This window comes from Desmodus rotundus, chromosome 1, assembly GCF_022682495.2.
Source record: "Desmodus rotundus isolate HL8 chromosome 1, HLdesRot8A.1, whole genome shotgun sequence".
Classification (NCBI taxonomy): Eukaryota; Metazoa; Chordata; class Mammalia; order Chiroptera; family Phyllostomidae; genus Desmodus; species Desmodus rotundus.
Genome location: NC_071387.1, coordinates 162,644,048 through 162,666,000, shown reverse-complemented (window position 1 = coordinate 162,666,000; position 21,953 = coordinate 162,644,048). Strand labels below are relative to the sequence as shown.

General features: G+C 36.9%; 1 protein-coding gene across 5 annotated transcripts in view; it reads right to left on the bottom strand.

Annotated features, from left to right (window-relative positions):
• The window catches only part of HOMER1 (homer scaffold protein 1), a 110,996-nt gene that overhangs the window by 45,255 nt on the left and 43,788 nt on the right, over positions 1–21,953 (bottom strand). For all 5 annotated transcript variants that reach the window (XM_045197841.2, XM_024563650.4, XM_053912250.2 and 2 more), the window contains exons 3-5: positions 20,098–20,229; positions 16,670–16,762; positions 3,104–3,243 (exon numbers count right to left, since the gene is read on the bottom strand). In XM_045197841.2, coding sequence (XP_045053776.1) covers positions 3,104–3,243; positions 16,670–16,762; positions 20,098–20,229 — 365 coding nt within the window. The remainder of the gene's footprint in view (positions 1–3,103; positions 3,244–16,669; positions 16,763–20,097; positions 20,230–21,953) is intronic.

Genomic DNA, 21,953 nt, shown 5'->3' with positions numbered 1-21,953 from the left:
TGCTGTACACCTGAAACTAAGATAATATTAAATGCCATCTGTAACTGAAAAATAAAAGAAAAAAATTTTAATGTACTAAGGAAGAAAGACAAAAGGTCTAAATAGGCCTTAAAAGAGATTTTAATTGACTCATTTACCACAAAAAGAATAGTGTATCAAGTTTAAACACTTGAGAGTTTCAGATTTAACGAGTTATTTTAATATCCATTCTAATTCATGAAACAGTGATCTTATCTCTACACAGGTCTCCTAGGATAGGAACAGTTAATCCAGCACACATATAAATATGTACATTACTGAAACAAAGTTTCTACTCTTAATGTGAGTTTTGCTCTGAAGTTTCCTATTTGGTTTCATTGTATTCAGAATTCCATATATAACCTAAACTAATATCAAATTACCACAGTTTGGAAAATCCTAGATTATACCATCTCTGAGGTTTCTTCTAATTGATATTTTGGTATTCTAACATTGACTACAAAATACATCATCTTTTGTCTCAAGTAGAAATCAAAACGAGGTCAGAGAATAAGTCTAAAATCCTACAGCTAGAATATTTTTACAATAATAAGAAAACTGTAAGATTATGTAATGCCTTTAACATAATTAAAAGCTTAATAAATTGATCTGTTAAGTTTTATTTTCAGAACTCAAATACCTCGATGGCTAATCTACGGATCCAGTAGTCAAAGAAGCTCTATCTTCAAATCAAAGTAAATAACTCCTATTAGACTCCTAGGAACGGAGAAAATCAACAGATGACCAATCCCAGTTGGAAACTCCAAATACCAAGGATTAGCAAAACAAGAAACATTCAGAACACTTTTGGTGCACGAAGTAAACTAAAATAGCATTTACAAATGTTAAATACAAAAGTTCTATTTCTAAATGCCACAGTATTCAATGCACATGACTCAACTGTTAGCCAAAGAAATCAAGTTTAGAATTATGCTCAGTGTAATTGTCTACTTATTAAATGGATATGCTAAATATAATGTAATAGAAAGGACATTTTCCTCCCTCAACATAAATATTTTAAAAATTTCATATTAATCACATTGCTCTTTAATTGTAATTGCATATTTTAAAAACCTATATGCTTCACAAATCATATAGTCTTTAGATCAGAGGTACCAGAAGTTTTCATGTGTTCATTTTTACAGCTATAGAAAAGAGAATATGCTCCTACTGCAATAGTTAAGGCAGGATCTCCATGACAATTCCAAGGTATGTGCACTGTTTACGCAGATCAGTGTTTTTAGAAATAAATTAGAATAGCCTCACTATTAAAGAGTTTCTACTTATTTATTCCTAACAAAACAGACCCAAACCTCATTTCTTCTTCCTGAGCCTGACCACGAGGTCCCTCAATATCAGTCTCCAATATGTTTAATCCTATGCCCCTAATAGTCAACATTCTACCAAAATTAAGTTTCTCATGAAAAAGAGTTTGGAGGAGCTCACATCACAATTCTGAATATGCTAAAGAAATGATGTTTTTAAAATTTATCATTTATCCTTGTATTTATATAACTAAATTTATTTTTCCTTTTTATTGAATTTCTTGGGATGACACTAGCTAACAAAATTATAACAAAACTTAAAAACTGGTTCCAAAAAGATATGCACAACAAAGAAAAATTTCCTTTTTCTTTTCTTTTTGAAAATTATTGTTAAAAAGTTTCTGCACAGCTAAAGAAACCGTCAGCAAATGAAAAGGTACCCACTGTATGGGACAACATATCTGGCAATGATACATCAGTCAAGGGTTTAATCTCCAAAATATATAAAGAACTCATGTGACTCAACACCAGGGAGACAAACCACCCAATTAAAAAATGGGCAAAGAACCTCAATAGACATTTTTCCAAGGAGGACATACCAATGGTCAGTGGACATATGAAAAAATGCTCAACGTCACTAGCCATTAGAGAAATGCAAGTATGAATGACCCACAGACATGGACAACAGTGTGGGGACTGACTGAGGGAGCAGGGGTGGGCTGGGCAGAGGAGGGCAAAGGGGGGAAAATTTGGACAACTGTAACAGAATAACAATAAAAACTTTTTAAAAACTATTGTGATTTTTATTATTATTATCACACAGAGAAATCTAGTAATCCTTTTAAGGGCTAGTTAACAGTCTACATATAGCAGTGACAGTTTTTTTTTTTGAAAATTGTTTTCTTAATTTCAACTAATACTACCTAGTCAAAAGTTTCCAAAGAAGCATAAAAATTAACTTTAAGACAATGACTGATATGTATTTGTTTACATTCACAACACTGTAGTTACACAGACCTCCTTACATCCTAAAAATACCACAGTCGGGCCCGAAATTAATGTAACTGGTTTGGAACACATTTAGGATAAATTGTAGACTTCTGGTCAAAATGGTGACATAGGTAAACACGGCTCCCCTCCTCGCACAACCACATCAGAATTACAACTGAACTACAGAACAACCATCACTCAGAACCGTCAGAAATCAAGCTGAATGGAAGTCCGACAACTATGGAATAAAGGATAAATTGTATCTGTTTAAAGTATCAAATTCTCTTAAAATTCATTACCATGTGGAGATTTATTTTCTGTTAGTTGGTATGCAAAAATAATTCTGATATTAACATTAACATATTCATTCTAGAAGTTACCCCAATAACTTGCTTCCTTTTGTGAAAGCATACGGTGAGGTCACCTCTAAGACTATGGAAAAGCTTATCAGAGCAGGAAATTATTTTTTAAAAATTATAACCCTCAAGAATATACAGGAAAATGGAAACCAGGTTAACAGAGAGGGCCTTTCAGTGAATGTTATTAAAAAATAAGAAGAGATTTATAATAACAGGTATAGTGTTTCACTGTAAAATGATTTGTACTGTGATTAGCTCAATAGCCCTTTTTCTATGTAGATAAAGGAAATGTTCATTCTAGTCCATCCAGGCAACTATAAATTATTAAATGATGTTAACAGAAAAAGTTTAAAAAGTCTGACCTGGAATTTTCACTTAAGGTTGTTAACTTTGCAAGATTTATCCGAAGCGCAAATAACTCTCCATATTTACGTATTTTACTTAATCATGATGGTTGAATTGAATTTGTACCTATGTGAAAATGGCAATGCATTCTGAGTTGGTTCAGCCCTTGACTCTGAGTTCTGTGTCACATCGGGTGTTCTTTCATCGTCTGTCCCATTGATACTTTCTGGTGTTAAAGGAGACTGAAGATCCCCGCCTGCTGATTCCTTGAAAACAAAGGGAGGGGGGAGGGGATAAAGTGTTATATTTTATTAAAATACACAAGATCATCTTAAAGTTAAAACTGACTCTGATATACGCTTACTTATGAACCATCTTTCAACTGAAATTAGAATCAATGACTTAAAAAATGAAATTTGAAGGAGAAATAATTTTTTAAAGCAAAGCAAACTCTGAAACATAACACAATTTAGAAATGGAGTTTCAAAGAACTGAAACACTTTTGGGTTTACATAAGCAACTAATTGGTTAGAATAAAAGATACTAAAAAAATTACTTGAGAAGGAAAGAAGATGGCAGAAAAATGCAAGCTGTGATTTTATTTGGGAGGGTAGGAAGGAAAAGGGGAGAGGGCAATCTTTCAACAAGTTTCAATTTTTTTATCTGCCCTACTTTTCAATTCCTAGAAGTATTTAGAAGTGCAATCACAAATATCTCTATAACATATACATAAAGATTTTAGTGTATTTCAGCTTTTGTTGCCTGCTACTCAAAATGGACTTATATTTTGTCACAAAATTTCCTCTTTGTTCTACTTTTAATTAAGATTTGGGTTCAAGATACATTTGATTTATCCCTCTGGAAAATAATGGAATTTAAAACCAAGCTCAAGCCGACACTTATTCTTGCATCTGCCATTATCAGATTATCCAAATTGGATATTAAAAATTGGAATGAGGGGTCATTTGCTAAACCTGTCACCCAGCTGAGGTCCTAGCACCAGATACTAAGGCACAGCTTGGCAGACCCCTTGTGGTCTCTGGGCAGTACAGCTTTACACTTGAAATATTAGGCTACTGTTAGGGAAGAAAATGAAAATATCAGTAGGGAACTGGTTAGGTATGGTCACGGTCTGCCAACTTAGAAGAATACGAGATTTCCTCAAATTAAAAAAAAGGAGAATATGTACAATACAGGAAAATGCTTACAATTAGAAAAAACACATGAGACTATGAGGAGATACCTAGGTTATGATAATTTATATACTTTACATAAAAATACTGCATGTGAAGAAGTGTCAGGAACAAATACGGACAACATCCCTGTGGTGAGACCGACTTTCTTGGGGGGGCTTCTGGTTTTATACTGACGTGTGTATTTTATTTCACATTTGAGTAACACCGTGATGCTATACATTATATAAGCTGTCAAAGATGAAAAGACGACGCTGATTCCACATTATCACTTACCTATTTTTCAATTATTAGTGGAACCGCTATTTCAACCTTTAATGTCACTCGTGAAATCTGTCCCCTAAATCCTCTGTTTCCACATCAATACACGGATAAAGTTTAGTTATAAAGTGACAACCTAAGTTGTTTTACAACAAAGGCAAATTCTACTAAGTGAATAATGAGAACAATATCCAAAGTGACTCTTTCTAGGTCAATTTTGGACCATATCAATTAGCAGAAAGTTGAAGCAGCCAGTAAGAAACTATGTGTCATCTTTAGTTTCAATAAATCAAAACTATTTTTCTCTAAAAAAGGCAAAATCAAACTAAAATAATCAAGGTCAGCTAAGCAGTATGTTGGCCAAGACCTGAATCAGTGGAAATGATAATAAACAAATTACCTTGTTAACTTGAAAGGACATAAGCACCATTAGCAATTAGGGATTCACTTAGAGATTTTTGAGAAATGATCGATAAGAGTGAGAGGAACAAAAGTAGACTAGGATTACGAGAGGAGAAAGCCCTGGCCAGGTAGCTCAGTTGGTTCGAGTGTTGTCCCAAAGCACCACAATTGCGGTTCAATCCCTGGTCAGGGCACATAAGATTCAACCACTGAATACACAAATAGGTGAAACAGAGTCACGTTTCTGTCCGTCTGTCTCTCTCCCCAATAAATTGAAAAAGTAAAATAAAAGAGAGTCTAAAAGAGAGGGAGGAGGAGAAGCAGCAGTTTGATTTCTGGTTCTGACGACCTTCAGGAGGAAAACTGGGAGGGTTCTGAGGCATGGCTTTGCGGAGGCTAGAAACGCTCATACCACGGAAGCAGAGAGACTTGTCAGAGGCAAGCTGGAGGGAGGAAGGAGTGAAGAAAAAAGGGATAGCAGTCGCAACAATTTCAGTATCTTAGCACAGCAAGCTTTTTTCCCGGAAAACTTGAATATTAACTATATTTAACAAAAGGCATATTTAATCATCTTAGATTATTAAAATGAAAACAAAAGGCCAAAGCATGGCTTTTAAAAACATATTTTAAAAAAATTAGTATTTGTTCATGAGAACAAGAAAATGTCCCAAAAGTACATAAATAGGGCATAAAAAGATGGAATGCTCTCGTCCTCCAACCACCCCACAGGTAGCCGAAAGTATTTGGTAAAACAATCCAGAAATTGGTATCTATGCTAAAAATAGCACCTGCTGAACTTGTTTTATTTAACATATTCCAAACATTTAGTTCTTTATAACATAACTTACAATTCTGTCAAAATCAACTTTGTTATTCCTTAAAAAAAAAAAAGCCTACACCTTATATAAAACCAACATTTATATTTTTAAATCAAATATTAAAATAAAAATTTGGAAGTATACTAATTAGATAACAAACTTTGGAAAAAGAAAGATAATTTTCCTTTTCTTCTTCTTCTTTTTTTTAAAAGATCTTACTTATCTGTTTTCAGACAGAGGGGAAGGGAGGGAGAAAGAGAGGAAGAGAAACATCAATGTGTGGTTGCCTCTCGTGCACCCTCTGCTGGGGACCTGGCCTGCAACCCAGGCATGTGCCCTGACTGGGAATCGAACCAGCAACCCTTTGGTTTGCAGTTCTCAATCCACTGAGCCACACCAGCTAGGGCAGAAGGATAATTTTTCTTTAGAGATTCCTGACTTCTGGTTAAGATGGAGGCATAGGTAAACACGCTTTGCCTCCTGGTGCAACCACAGAAGGTTAGAACTAGATCTCAAAACACACACCCAGAGTTAGAAAACCAAACTGCATGGAAGTTTGATGACCAAGGATTTAGAGAAGCCACATTCATCCAGACAGGTAGGAGGGGCAGAGACATGGATACAGGAGGAGAGGCTTGGATGTATGGTGTGGCACGGAGACACAGCAGCAATGGCAGCAGAAGGAGTGGTCCCACATTCACGGGTGGCAGGTAAAAATTGGGAGGGATACCTTGGGAGCAAGAGATCTCAGCCACAGGCCAGACACACAGCCCAGTGTTCTAGCATCCGGAAGATAAACTCTCTAACTTCTGGCCATAAAAACCAGTGGGGGTTGGGGTGGTGAAAGAAACTGCTGGATTTTCAGGACACTCCACTTAAAGTGTAGTGTCACAGACTTAAAATGTACACAAGTCCACCCTCTCTGGGATTCAGCACCAGGGCAACAGCTCGAAGGGTGCTAGTCACACAGGGCAAGTGCCGGGCAAACTTCCAGAAGCCAGGCAGTGGCCTTGTCCCCTCTCCAAGCCCTCATCCCACACAGAGCCACAAAGCGGTGAAGTGGGTTGCCCCACCCTGCCAATTAATAAGGCTCTGCCCCACACAATTTACAGGTGCCTTTTCTACAATAGGACACACTACTAAGACAGGGATTCAAAGCAGCTCTACCTAATACACAGAAGCAAACACAGAGAGGCTGCTAAATTGAGGAGACAAAGAAATATGGCCCAAATGACAGAACAGAACAAAACCCCAAGGAGAAAACTAAGCAAAATGGAGAGAGCCAACCTATCAGAGGCAGACTTCATAACACTAATTATCAGGATGCTCAGAGAACTCCTTGAATTTGGCGGAAAAAAAAAAAAAGGAAGAAATGAAGGTTACACTAAGTGAAATAAAGAATAATCCACAGGAAACCAACAGAGAAGGGAAGGAAGCTGGGATTCAGACCAACGATTTGGAACATAAGGAAGAGATAAACATTTAACCAGAACAAAAAGAAGAAACAAGAATTCAAAAAAACTGAAGATAGGCTTAGGAATCTATGGGACATCTCCAAATGTGCCAAGATCCGAATCATAGGGGTGCCAGAAGGAGAAGAGGAGGAGCAAGAAATTGAAAACATATTTGAAAAACTAATGAAAGAAAACTTCCCTAATTTGCCAAAGGAAATAGACATACAAGTCCAGGAAGCACAGAGTCCCAGATAAGTTGGACCCAAAAAGGACCACAACAAGACACATTATAACTACAATGCCAAAGGTTAAAGATTAAGAGAAAATCTTAAAAGGAGCAAAAGAAAAGCAGAGAGTTACCTACAAAGAAGTTCATATAAGACAATCAACTGATTTCTCAAAAGAAATTTTGCAGGCAAGAAGGGACTGGCAAGAAGTATTCAAAGTGATAAAAAACAAGGACCTAAAACCAAAATTACTCTATCCAGCAAGGCTATTATTTAGAATGGAAAGGCGGATAAAGTGCTTCCCAGACAAGATAAAGCTAAAGAGTTCATCACCAAGCTTTTAACATTTCATTATTACATGAAATGTTAAAAGACACTTATTTAAGAAAAAGAAGATCAAAATTATGAATATTATAATGGCAACAAATTCATAACTATCAACAACTGAATCTAAAAAAACAAACTAAGCAAACAACCAGAATAATAACCAGAACAGAATCATAGATATGGAGATCATTTGGAGGATTATCAGATGGAAGGGGGAAAGGGGAGAATGGGGAAAAAGGTGCAGGGATTAAGTATAATTGGCAGGTACAAAATAGACAAGGGGGTGTTAAGAGTTGTACAGGAAATGGAAAAGCCAAAGAACCCATATGCATGACCAATGGACGTGAACTAAGGGGGGTACTGCTACAGGAAATGGGGGTACTGGGTGGAGAGGGCAAAGGGGGAAAACTGGAACAACTGTAATAGCGTAATCAATAAAATATATTTTTTAAAAAGAGATTCCTAAATTAATACAGTTAGCCATTTTTATAGTAAATTTTTAAGGAAAAACATTATGAAATAGTATCTCCATTGATATGTGTATGTACCTGTGCAAATGTATACCAAAGTTGATAAGAAAAAACTAAAATACAAAACATAACTAAAAACTGAAATTTAATGACCTTCTATCATCTTTACAACCTTATTTTAAGAAATAAAACCACTCACATCTCACTTTGTTTCAGGGAAACTTCCCCTACATCCCATACCAAAAGAAACAATTTGAAAAAGAACAATTGCAGTCAAGTGAATTTTTGTATTAATATTTGAGAGAGTATCAGGGAAGCCAAAACTAAAGGATGTGATCATATTGTTAAAAAGGAGCCTGAGCACAGATGTAAGATTCAGGAAGTGCTGCATCTTAAGAATTATCTCTTCCTACCCATTTGTGAAGTAGCAAGAAAGCCTCCCACCCATCAAACAAACAAACAAAAAAACCTTAGAAATATTCTGAATTACATGAAAAAGACATGACCTTGGCTCTCACTCCAGGCCTGGTCTTCAGGGTAGTATCATCAACCTACTCTAAGGTGTATGATGGGATACCCCCCCAAAACCCAGAATTTATTTATTAAAAATTGCGTACTTATTCTTACATGTTTAAACTTCAGTCACCTTCAAAGTACTCTCCATTTAATGCAATACCTATAGAGACGTTTTTCCACTGCTCAAAACAGTTTTTGAACTTGATTTTGAGGCCTTTTAGTGCTTCTGCTGTTGTGTGTTTCACCTTGTCCATCAGCAAAATGTTTCCCTTTTAGGACTTTTTTCATCCAGGGAAACAAAGAAAAAGTCACTCGGAACAAGATAGGGGCATGGAGGTCATGCCTTTTTTTGGTCAAAAACTGCTGAACACTCAGTGCAGTGCGGGCAGGTGCACTTGTAAATCAATGATCATGAAATGGGCAAAAGCACTGAAAACGTCTTCAAAACAATTAATTGAAACCAAATGCAGCCTCTCAACACCACCACCAGCTGGAACAATGAAACAGATGGGCTCCTAGAACTCTCACCTAGCAGGGGAAGCCTGTACTACAAGGGGCCCTCCCTCCAGAAGATAATTCTGGTTTTGGGGGTCCTCCCTCGTATGTGCAATAGCAGGAGGGTGGGGTGAGGCCGGAGGGATGTGGCAGCACTGACCGTCTCCAGTAGGCCAAATACCACCAACACTTTCCATTTAATTTCAATAAAGCCTGAAATTAAAATTCCTGCTAGCTTCATCCTTTTGGACTTAAGTAAACATTCTTGCAAGAATCACTCTATTTTATAATCTTTTATATTTAAGTGAAGATGAGAACACCACTCTTTTCTGGACAGAAAGCCTCTGATAGGAAAAACTGGGTTTTGTGTTCTCATGGCTATGGAAATGGAAAGAAATGCTAGGAAAGAGACACAGAAGAAGAGCAAAAGGATACAGAAAGGAAGATGAGGCCAAGGTCAAGTGTCTACTGACGTAAGCCATTCCCTACACCAGTCACTATCTACAGCCACTGTCTCTGAAATCCCATTTCTGGTAAACATGGACATTCTTGTAATCTGACTCTGGACTAACTCACGCTCTGCGTTCCTTATGTAAAAGTGACTGAGGCTCGGGACTCTACATTTTTTTTTCAGTAATTCCAGTTTTTATTTTTATTTTTTGTTTAATCTTTATTGTATTTTTTCCCATTACCACTTAGTCCCCTTACACCCCTCTCCCCACAGCAATCACCACACTGCGGTCCACATGCATTAGGACTCTGCAGGTTTTGTACCACTAGGGGAGTTAAATTCTTCCCAAGTCATTTGTATTTATATAATTATATAGCTGAATTAAATATTGTGTAAACTAATGAAATTTGACTACACAATTAGAATGGTTATATTAATTAAAACCAAATAAAAAAATAAAACAGACAACCAAATTAGGTATATATAATACATTATTATATACCGTATAAAATATACTACCATATAATATCATAAAAATGCCAGAAAAATCTATTAACATCACATTCAGAATTCTTTGCAAGTGCCAGAGTTAGCTCTACTATGAGGAAAAAATACACAGTAAATTGCAGACAATTATCGGTATAATTTATGTAAGAAAGACAACTTGGAATTTCATTCAACAAATTCATATTCAAAGAAAAGGCTTCAACTGTAAATCAAAATATGGATGAATAAACATAATACTGAATTTTAATTTATACATTTAAAAGAATCTTTTCAAAATAATTCTTCACATTAACGGATTCTTTAGATTAACTCATCAACTACTGGTCTGATTCCAACAGAAATAAGGGCTTGTGTGGTGCACCCTCCTGTCCTCTGACACAACCTCTCCCCTTCCACCTGCCCTTCAACCTCCTCAGGACTTACCATCTCTGGCCCGTGCAAATATCATGCTCTGTCAGGCTCAGCCTGGCTTTATTTCCCTCCATCCACCAGAAGGCCAGTCACCTGAATTATACTCTCACTAGCATCATCCCTTTGCGGGCTTTCTTTACCTTCTGCAACCCCTACCTTGTCCATTTCTAGTTTCATACAGAATGAACCATCGTTCCCTATTCTTATGTGCCCAAGCTACCAAGAGCTATGAGAGAAAAAATACTCTTAAACATGCTGATTAGTGCCACGAAGATAATTTTGAGCACTGACTTTAATTATGCTCCTGAAATGCTGAGTAATCTTTAATTTACCTATTCCCACTGGGGACTCTTCTCTTTTTCCTATCTAATAGATGTTCCAAAACTCTGTTCAAGTCTTTCCTCTTTGCAGTTGTCCTTCTTCTCAGCGAATTATCTAGTTCTTCTTTCACAGAGAAAATAGAAATAAACTGGCACAGACTTCCTCAGTCTCCCTCCTGTCTGCACCTTCCCCTCCTGTTTCAGATACGGTGGCTGATTGTTCCCATCCTCTCTCCTACCCCAACAGCAGCACCTTCTGCACAATGCTCCATCAGCGATCCTTTCCTTCTATCCTTCTTTCTCCTTCCTGGTCCTTCCTTACATTTAAAAACATATTCAAGTCACTCTCACACATACAGTCTAGAAAAAAATTCTTAGGCTCACATCCTCCTGAGATTACCATGCTAACACTTTTTCTCCTCATACAGAAAAAAAATTGTTAACTTACATTCTCACTACCAAACCTTTTGGTATCAAGAATAGCCTGAGGTCACTTCCTTTCATTTTAGAAACTACTTCACAATGCCCTTCCTTCACCAAGTCCACCTATAATTACAGTGAGGTCCAGTTTATTTGGTTGAAAGTCCTCTTAAGTCCCATCCTGTTGGAAGTCTGCCTCTGACACTGCCAAACCTTTGCCTCCAACTTAAAATGCTCTCCTCTTGAAATCTGTGCTAACATTCTCTGCTGGTTCATTTCCTTCTACTCAGTGTCTTTCCCTGTACCTCCCTCAAATTTCTTAAGTGACAATCTTTAAGTGATAATTTTGACCCTCTTCTCTCTTCTCTTTCTATTCTATTCTCTTTCTGGATGATACCATTTTCACCTACAGACTGAACTTCTATGTATCTACTGATGACTCTTTTTTTAATTGAATGTATTGGGGTGACATTGGTTAATAAAATTATATGGGATTCAGGGATACAATTCTATAATGCATCATCTGTATATAGTATTGTGTGTTCACTATTGCAAGTCAGGTCTCCTTCCATCACCATTTATACCCCCCATACCTTCTCCTACCTCCTCCCCTTCTCTTATTGATGACTCTTGAGACTTAGCTCCAATTCCAAATTTCTAACTACCCACAGGACATATCTACCTGGGTGTCCATTAGCATACAAATTCAACATCTGAAGTAGATATCCTCTTCTGAAGTTCATGCTGCAAACTAAGAAGTTTAAAAACATCTGACTCCTACTTTAACACACCCCCTCTCACCCTCACCACTCCCTCAATTCCTACATTTTCTCCACGTTCTGTGAATTTCCCCACTGCTATGTCTATTCCCTCCTCTCCACTCTCACTGCCAATGCCTAGTAGGTAAACTCAATAGAGAAATGAATAAACAGTATACTAAGGTAAGTAACAGGATTAGAGACACTTAAGTCCACTGTCCTTACTTTGGACAGCAAGCAACAACAGCCGGTGAATTCTAGTGACGCTTTCCTGAGGTTGTAAAAGTTGTTATTGCAGTATCCGATTCAGTAAAATCGCATTTGTTACATGATACTAAGAAAGTATCATGTTAATTTATAGACATCCCCCAATTCTAATGGTACATTTGTGGGATAGATACATAAATAATACAGTTCAGGGTAGTAACACTTGGCTAATATAGAGCACCTTTCAAAAAAATCATTTATGTCAAGTGATACCCTTGTTAAAGAAAATCAGAAACACTTGAGAGTTACTGAACTTGCATTGTCCTAAGAGATCGTACAGTTCAAACCTCCAACCTTGTGGGTTCAGGAACTGCAGCCCAGACAGGTTGGCTGACTTCCACAGGGTCAAACAGCTGTCACAGGGACCCTAGTAATCAGTTAGAATAAACTAGTGCCTCATTTGGACAAAACAATTTATCATTAAAATAAACATGTAAAAATTTGGTGTTTGCAATAAATCTAAAGAACCTTTGCTCCTTCTTTACATACACACGCACACATATTTCACTTTTTCTATAAAGTGAAATCTTAAAAAGCTTGAGGAAAATACTAGATTATTAAAATATAAATCAAGACAGCTACTGCAATATATTAAATGCTATTCAACGTGACAATTTTAATGGGAAAACCCCCATAACTTCTGTTTGGCTGCAGACAACTGATGGAGTAAACCCTCAACTCAATTTAAAAGTCTTAGACAACTGACAGCTAATTTTTTTCCTAAACTCTAATGAAGAAAAATGTACCCTAACCCTCTGATCTTCATTGCATACTCTAAAAGAACTGCCTAACAAGTAAACTAAAATGCAGTATTTTTACTGTGAACTGAATACAAAATTTCAGGAGTAAAGCCAATCAAAGTCTTGATTTTACATAAAATTGTTTAAAAGGTTTTCATGAGGATACATGAGGGACACAAGATCTTCAGCAGAGAAAATGTTCTCAATTCACGTCTATGATTTAAAGCGGGACATGAAAGAAACTAACAATCAATATGTGATTCAAGTTACTCCTAAAGATGCAGCATTAAGACGACCTGACATAATCACACATCTACGTCACGTGTACAGCCTTACTCAAGAGGCTAGGAGTGGGGAAGTGGAAGCCTTTGTTGTAAACGCCAGACTCCTTTCCTCACAGACCTTTGGAGAGGTGAACGGTTGGTCTACAGCACTGCTTCTCAAGTCAACAGCATCAGCACCACCAGGAAACTTGTCAGAAATGCAGACTCTTGGGCCCCGTGTCAGCCTTACCGAATCAGAAGTGCTGGGGGTGGGAATCAGCAGTTCGTGTTTTAACAAGTCTTCCAGGGGATCCCCAGGCTTTATTCAATTAAGGAATGTGTGTTTTTCTAAATGACTGTTCGAGGCCAGACGGGTTTGTACGGCATTCGGGCGGACAGAAGAAAACTCGCAGAGCCCCCAGGATGTCTGATAAGCCTTTATTCTGGGGTGGGGCAATCCACACAGGCCATTAGCCACAGGCTGCACTGGTGTCCCCCCAGGGGAAGTCCCGACTCCCTTACATACTAAGTGCACACAAAGCTGGCAGGGTGCCAACACTGACCTTCAGGTCATCTAACAGCCTCATGCTACACACAGGGCCCTGCTCAAGGCCACGTGCACACCGCCAAGCCACAGCCGCCTGGACATCTGGGCAAGGGAGTCTGACTGACTGCTTTTTCCCTACACCAGCTGCTAACATTTATCAAGCATTTACTATCTGCTAAGCACTTTGTAATCCTCATTTAATTCTTACATTTTACAGATTTTTAAAAAATAGTAACTTAAGTCAGAAAGGTAGTATGGGTAGATCTCGGAGTCAAAGCCAGACTCTACTGCCATTATCATATGACACCATCATAATGCCATTTGTCATAATGACATTGTCATTATCTTACTTATTCCTCCCAACCATCCTATAAGGCCAGCAATGTAATACTCATGTTACAGGTGCACAAGCAGTTTTCACAAGATCACAGTGACAGAAAAAGGATTTATGTCTAAGCTTGTCAGACTCGAAAACCTATACTCTTACCTGTTCGTTATCCCTCCTCAAATAAAAACAAAAGCTATGTCCAACTAAGTGTATATTGTTATCAATTATGCCATTTAACCTCCTGATCCTGCTGCTGAATTTCTAAGTAATATTCTATTCTCCAGGCAGAGCATTAAGTTAGCAGACTGGGTTAAAGCAGTGAGAACCAAGCTCTGTTGTCTGGCTGAATAGGAGCAGAGTGGCCAGCCATCAAACATTTCAAACTAAAACAAATACTAATGACATCTACAATGGACTGGCATAAAACGGGGAGAAAAGAGAAATGAAATGCCCCTCCCCCCACTATTTCTCTAGCTTCTGTGCATTAAATTAACAATCAGACTTCAAATGTTTTGAAAAGATAAATTAAAGTCAGTATATTTTGGTTCTCAAAGACTGATGAACTTAGGGTATTTCTTTATCCCTTACACTTCACAGCATTATCCAAATAAAAACATCTTGGATATATCCCTTCGATGGAAATAAAGGCTGAAAGACATTCCTTCTGCCAAAGTGGAGCAGGTATCTTAGCAACCTGTAATAGTTCACGGCCAATTAAACAAAAACAAGTCATGGTTAGAGAAACAGAAACGAAGTACAATGGCAAAGCGTAATCCGTTACAATGTTACTGGAGTCCTTTGAGTATTCGTTTACTGAGTGTGCTGCAGCATCTCCTACAGCACCACAACCATTCATCTGATGAACTGGGAGTGAAGTTCCCAACATGTGTTGGTACGAAATTTTAAATGGGATTCTATGGTTAAAATGTTACCGTACCATTAGAGCACTTAGGGAATACAATACAGATTCAAGGGAAATTTCAAAATGATCATTCATGTTATTCCAGGTCACTGTAAGTACAGAGGAGGTATAATGAAGTTTCAATCCAGACTATACCCTTAGTCTGTGAGGAAATCTGTACTTTAAGCATAATTAACAAAGCTCTCCTTTTCTTAAAAAAAAATAAAACAAAACCCCAAAACTCTTTATAACTGTAGGGTTTGCCAAACAGAGTTTTGTGCCAGGGTGGGGAGCAAAGTGAAGAGAGAAGTTTTCTAAAGTGCTGCAATCACTTGACTAGTCACTAAATTCCAAGGCAATTCCTATTTAATTCCTCAAGGAAGTTGTATGTAAATCTGCTACTTCTGACATTCCAGAGAAACATTTGTTACATTTGATCTTCATAACCTGAATAAACTTCGAAAACAATTACTATAGAGAAAAACTGAGGACAAACCTGAACTCTACTCTTAAGAAGACAATTAAAAGTTAACTTTAGAAAAGCTGGATATTAAAAAGCAGAAATAACTGGCACTCTTTATGAATCATACTATGTACAATAACATCTTTGCAAAAGTACTGAAATACAACTATTTAATGAACTTCACTTAGAGATGTAATTAATTTCCAATTGGAAAAAGATTATGATGAACAACTAAGGTATTATTAACTCGTTTACCAAGAAAAAAAGTGACACTTGTATAAATCCTATAACCTTTTGGTCTTAATGCTGGGAATTAAATAAGATGTCCTAACTATCAGACTTAAGTACACTTTAAAATCAAGTAGAACAAACTGTACTGTTAAATTTTTATATACTCTCTTCATAGTATGATGTTTTGACAGCTTAAAAAACCTTTCTGTCTAGCCAATTCTTAGAGATAGCAAGGGGCTAAAGTAGGAGCTTGCCTTTGATGTAAAACTCATGAATCCAGAGCTACACATCCTCTATTTGGCCCATGCACCCCAGGAGGCAACACTCCCCTGCCTCAGTCATCCCAGAGCTTGGTGCCAGGCACTAGGCACCATCCCACAGAAATTACTCAAACTAGCAAGTCCTAAACTGGTACCCTGCCCTGCCATTCCCGTGGAAACCCCAGTACAGGCTCTACCCTCAGCTTTCCCGTGTCCCGGCTTTCTGCCTCCTGACCACCCTGAGCCTTCCCTGTGGGCCTCCCGTATGTGGGACCTGTGAGTATAGTAAGCTTTTGTTTTCCTGAGCCTCTCCTGTGTCTCCTCTAGTAGCTGTACCTCAGTGACCATCACAGAACACAGAATACAACACAATAGGCCAATCTATGCTCTGTACGTACAATTGCTTTTAAGTTGTATGCACATTAAAAAAAAATCTGAGTTTTAACTGCTAAGGTAATCCCTCCTTTTGACCCAGATTCTAGTAGACATTGGCATATAGGACAAAAAATTTTTCTCCACTGATACAGATTAACTCAACAGTATATTTCTATGTCCGCATTGACAATTACCTTAATTTTGCCACTATTTGCTTAACTCTGGCACAAAGAATGCCATCTAAAATGAACAAGGCTCATAAATGAGAACAGCAATTAAATACCCACCTGTGAAGGTGTACTGGTAAGTTCCATCTTTTCTTGTGATTTCTCCTTTGCCAGCCGAGCAGCTTCTTTAAATTCCTGAAACTTTTCTGCAAACTGAATGTATAAAAACTATATACATTAACCAAACAAAAATAAGTTGCAATGCTCACTTTTACCTTAGTTTTCTTTTATTTTCTCAACAACTGACTCTTATACGAGCAACCTACCCCTTAGATCCATTACAAGTGAAATATGAAAATGACAGAAAAGGAAACCGAATACCAAAACATTTGTACACTGTAAAGTACTGTGACAAATCTCATTCAAAACCATCACAATATAACTAAGTTAGAATCTGGTGTCCACTAGCTTACTATGTCCCTCCTTGGTTGTTCAGATGTGCTTTCCTAAGACCAAGGTAGGGGGAGTACAGGTTAGAAGTGGTATCAGTAAAGATGGGCACACTGTGTTTATCACAAAGAAAATTTAACCTCTTAAGTATCAGCTCCTCAGCATCTCAGTATCTGGAGCATGTTTTTAACTTTTACTATAATATAAACTCTTGTATTATGTAAGATATTTTATTTTCAACAATACAAACAGCAATTTACTATAATCACTAACTGGCATTAATTAAACTTCATTTCTAAAGATTCCTGACAGCTAATATACAGCAGCAGAAGCAATATTACATCTCCGCAAAGGTCTTTGAGATTGATAACTATTAAAAAAACAAAACGCCTATTAGAGTTGGCAATAAACATGAAATGACAGTTCCCTCCTCAAACCCCATAAGCCAACTGTCATTTCCATCTGGGAAGGAAGGCTGTGGTAGGAAAGGCTCGTGACACTCTGACCTGCCTTTGGGAGATGGAGGAGGGTCAAAGTTAACGTTGTCACTATAGCTTTTCCTTCTTGCCTCAAACTTTGTCACCCCCACCTACAACTTGTAGATCTGGGAACTGAATCCGTATCACTATACTGCTCTAATTAAACAGAGTATCTCCTTACAGAAAGAAATCTGCATACAAGTCTTAAAAGGTCTTAGCACATTAGTGGAAACAAAATAAAGACAAAACCATACTTAACTTCTCTTCATATAATCTGTATTACAGAAAGTTCTTCTTAAACTAATTTAGCATTCCAAAGTAGTTAATGTGTAAACCCCTTCTCAACTTCATAAAGACCTATGCTAGTGTTAATTTTTGAGGGCTTAGGTTTCCATGATAACAAAATATAACTCAGCAAGCACTACAATCACAGATGTAATTTTCCTCGCATGTCAACCTCAGGAGACCACACATTTCTTCTAATGTTGCTACTCTCCCTTACTTTTGAGTTGTCTTTGTCTAGAATGGCCTTCAGAGCCTTCTCCGCCCCCTTACAATGCTTTGCATTCATTTATGCATTTTGATGATGAAACAAGCCAAAAAATTTACATGTTTGCATCATTTATGTAAAACATTATAAACTCCTTTGGGTCCTCTACAGCCTATAAAGCATCAATATTGGTCTTCAAGAGAGCTTGGAAAATAATTCATGATTTTCTCATCTTTGGACCAAAACATCCTGAAGAGACTAACTGTAAACTCCTGGAGCCGAACATAATGAATAGGTGAGCTAGGCGTGGCTCTGAGAGCCAACAGGCTGCTTCCTGAGAGTCAACCCACATGCAAAACACGAGGATTCACTGTCAAGAGGCTGGTCAAAAGCGTATGCTAATTTAAGAAAGAAAAATAAAATTCTTGAAATATAAAAGCCATTTTGACAAAAAAAGATCAAGTGAGACAGTATAACTGACAGAATTTAATAAACGATTCCTTTATTATATTAGCTACTTTCCCAGAAACCTGAAAGACACAATGAAAAGCTTAATTTACAGTCAAAATTACTTAGACTGAAAAATCATTTAATGTAAGTTTATTTAAGATGTTAATCCACAATTTAGCTACCCTGTTGTCAAGTAATTTGGAAAATGGAATATAATTATAGTTTTAATTTTTTTGCTACAGTTGATGATTAATAGATGATTACAAAAAGAAAAGTTCTAAAAAAGTTCTGAGTGACGGCAAAAGTATTAGGACAAACGTATAATTTCCTAAGGGAACTGTCCATGGAGGAGGGACAACGCCCAACCACGTGTGGACACTGTCATGCCGAAACACTCCGAAGGTAAACTCATACTTTCACCGCAGTTCGTTAAATGTAGTTAGAGAACTAGATGGCGTACGAGAAACCAAAGCAGATAACCCTTCTTTGTTTTAATTATCCTACACAGAATGACTTACAATTACCAAGGCAAAAGTTAAAAGTCACTAAAATTGACTTTAAACTACAATTTATATGAAAAAGCCAAAAACATTTGAAAACAACAGTGTGAAGGAATGTTTACAACTAAAACAAAAGGAAACAAAGTAGATTATTTCATATTTATTTTACAAACTCTTTCCATGTGACATCCACTGAACTATCTAATAATAACCTCAGTTAATTATATTCACAGAAGTGTAAGACTTTTAAGAAGAACTCATTTTTAAGAATCTGAATGACTCGAACAATTTAAAGTCTCAATCCATCAGATCCTTTGTATACCAAAACACATATAAAGTGTTTCAAATGTAGGATTATCCTGTTAACTGAATGCTTCACAGGGGTTTTAAGTATAAATCTTTGGGTCTGGTGAGCACAAAGTTTAAAGAGGAAAAATGAGTAATACTCATCTCCTTCACCATCTTAGTATCCCGAGATTGTTCCCTTTTCTCCTTACATACTCTTTCCACGTGACATTCACAGAACTCAAGGTGCTGCTGGTACGAACACTGCATGGCTGTTGCTTACAGGCATGACAATTGTTTTACTATTAATATTTAATCTGGTGATGCTCTGTATTTTATTGGCTTTTCTGACCATAGTAATTCAATTGGTCAGTAGGTTCCAAGAACTCCTCATAATCTCTACTGAGTCTCTGAATTGTATCAGAGAGCTCAGAGTAATTCTCACCCAGACAACGCACAATTTTCCCTAAACATAGTAATTTATGTGAGTCTACTGTCATGTCAAAAAGCTGAAACCTGTATCACTATCAGCTCGAGTTTTCACAAATCAGAAGAGCTTGGTGTCTACCCATCTTGCAGATCATCTCCAACTAAGGGTATAAAGTCCTGAGCAAGGCCCATTCTGAAGTGATAATTCCCACCTTTTCTTTCGTATCATACACACAGCTAACCGTGCAAATCCTTCTCAATCAATGGTGACTATTTTTAATCTGTGCAATGAATTTTCCGATTGACAGTAGAATCCAATGATCCCTTCTTGCTCTAAAGTCACTACAGTTCTGAGAATATTAAACAAATTTCTCCTGTATTTTATACTCTCTGTTTGCTACTATGTATTTAAGGCATCTGACCAGAAGATAAAGATTTCCACTCAGAACTTATGAATTAACTTACTTTTGAAAGATGATGCTCAGAGGAGAATCCCAGTCCATAAACAGTGTTTGCCCGGCTATCGGCCCACTGGCCAAACTTCTGAGATGTTTTAGTAAATGTCATATTTGGGGTGATAGTGCTATTAATTATTGCCTGAAAAATAAAACAAGTTGAGTAACCTTCCCCAAATTAGCAAACAGACATTTAAACACAGGACTATTTAATTACATAAAAACGTAGGATTCTTAATGAGCTACAATGTTAATATATAGTTATAAAAATAGTTTATATTATTGTAAGTCACAGTGTGGAAATAAGGTAACTACTAGAAATATAAACATAATGCTTAAATTTCAATACTTAACAGTCGAAATAAGTTTGCTTATGATGTAAGAAATTTTAAAGAGCTTGTAATCAGTTTCTTTCCTTTGAATATTTAGGATAAATATCTATTAATTGTTTTTGTTTTTTTAACATATATTAATTTTGGATAATAGTCACTAAAAGCAAGGAAGTTTTAATAGTTGTTTCTTTAAAAGTAAGGTCCCACCCTCCAAAAAATCTCTCAATGATGAATACATCAATAAAACAAATTTTCTATTTGTACTATTTTCCAAAGCTGAGTTACCTGAAATATATTATTATATAGAAAAGACTTTCAATCATTTAATACTTTTTCCTCTACTCAAAAGAAATACAAAACCCCATATATATACACTTTATTTCTTTTCTCATAAAGTGGTATGAATTCATGATATTGACAATCACTGTCTTTTTTCCTACGTTTGCATAGGAAAAAAGTCAGTACTACCTGTGGTTGCAGGCAACCACTCATGGTCGTGGAAGTACCCCCTGTGGGTACAGGGGGACGCTGTTATTAACAGATAATAAGGAATCATTTGGTTATTCAACTACTTTATTGAGTGCCTATTTAATGCCAAGCCCAATTCTATAAACTTGAGATATAATGAGGCAATGTAATTGTGCATCACATTCTAGAGCAAGAAGAGTCAGTTAATGAACAAGCAACTGCAGAGAATGGTAACTGCTTATAAAGACGGTAACACCAGGGTGTGATCGAGGCTGAAGCACTAGAAGACAAGGACTACCAGGCACTATTTTAGATCAGATGGTCCTTCAGTATTCCCTGAGGAAGGCACATTGGAGCTAGGATCTAAGTGTTTTCAAGAAGAGAAGGGCATTTAACATGGGATCCTAGTAACTCAAAAAATGAGGTAGCAATAGGTTTTACAGACATCTAAGAAAACGAACTATGACCAGTAGGTCACTGACCTTCAGTTTTAACTATTTCAAATGAACTTCTTTCTGCTTTTAAGTTTAAGAGTTTCATTTTAATTCCCACTCTGAATCTTTTCCTAAAAAATTATTTATTAGACTTCCTTGAATGGAATGCTACAATGAGTCCACTTAAAAGAAAAATTTTAGTTCTATAAAATAAACATGTGTCTCTATCCCAAAGTTCTTGTCCTTTCCAGGAAAAAGAGGTATAAATGCTGTGTCCTTACAGATCATGTAGTGCCCTGCTCCTGGCCCTTAGCCAAGGTGAAGTCCTACAGGATGACGAGAAAAACTTTAAGCAAACTGTATATGCACCGTAAAGGTACTAAGTGAGAACAAATGGACATTTTCTAGTCAGGGGCACCTAAGGCCTTCCAACTCATCATGTAGGGTAGAAATAGAAGAGAGAGTGGTTAAGAGGAAAAACACCTGTTTAGCCTCATCAAATAAACCACTACTGCTTAGTAAGAAAACAATTCCTTCAGGAAACTGCAGTAGTTAACAGCATCAGCTTAGAAAAGTAACTAGAAAATGGAAAATGTGATAGAAAAATATAACTTCTATAGAGGATAGATTTA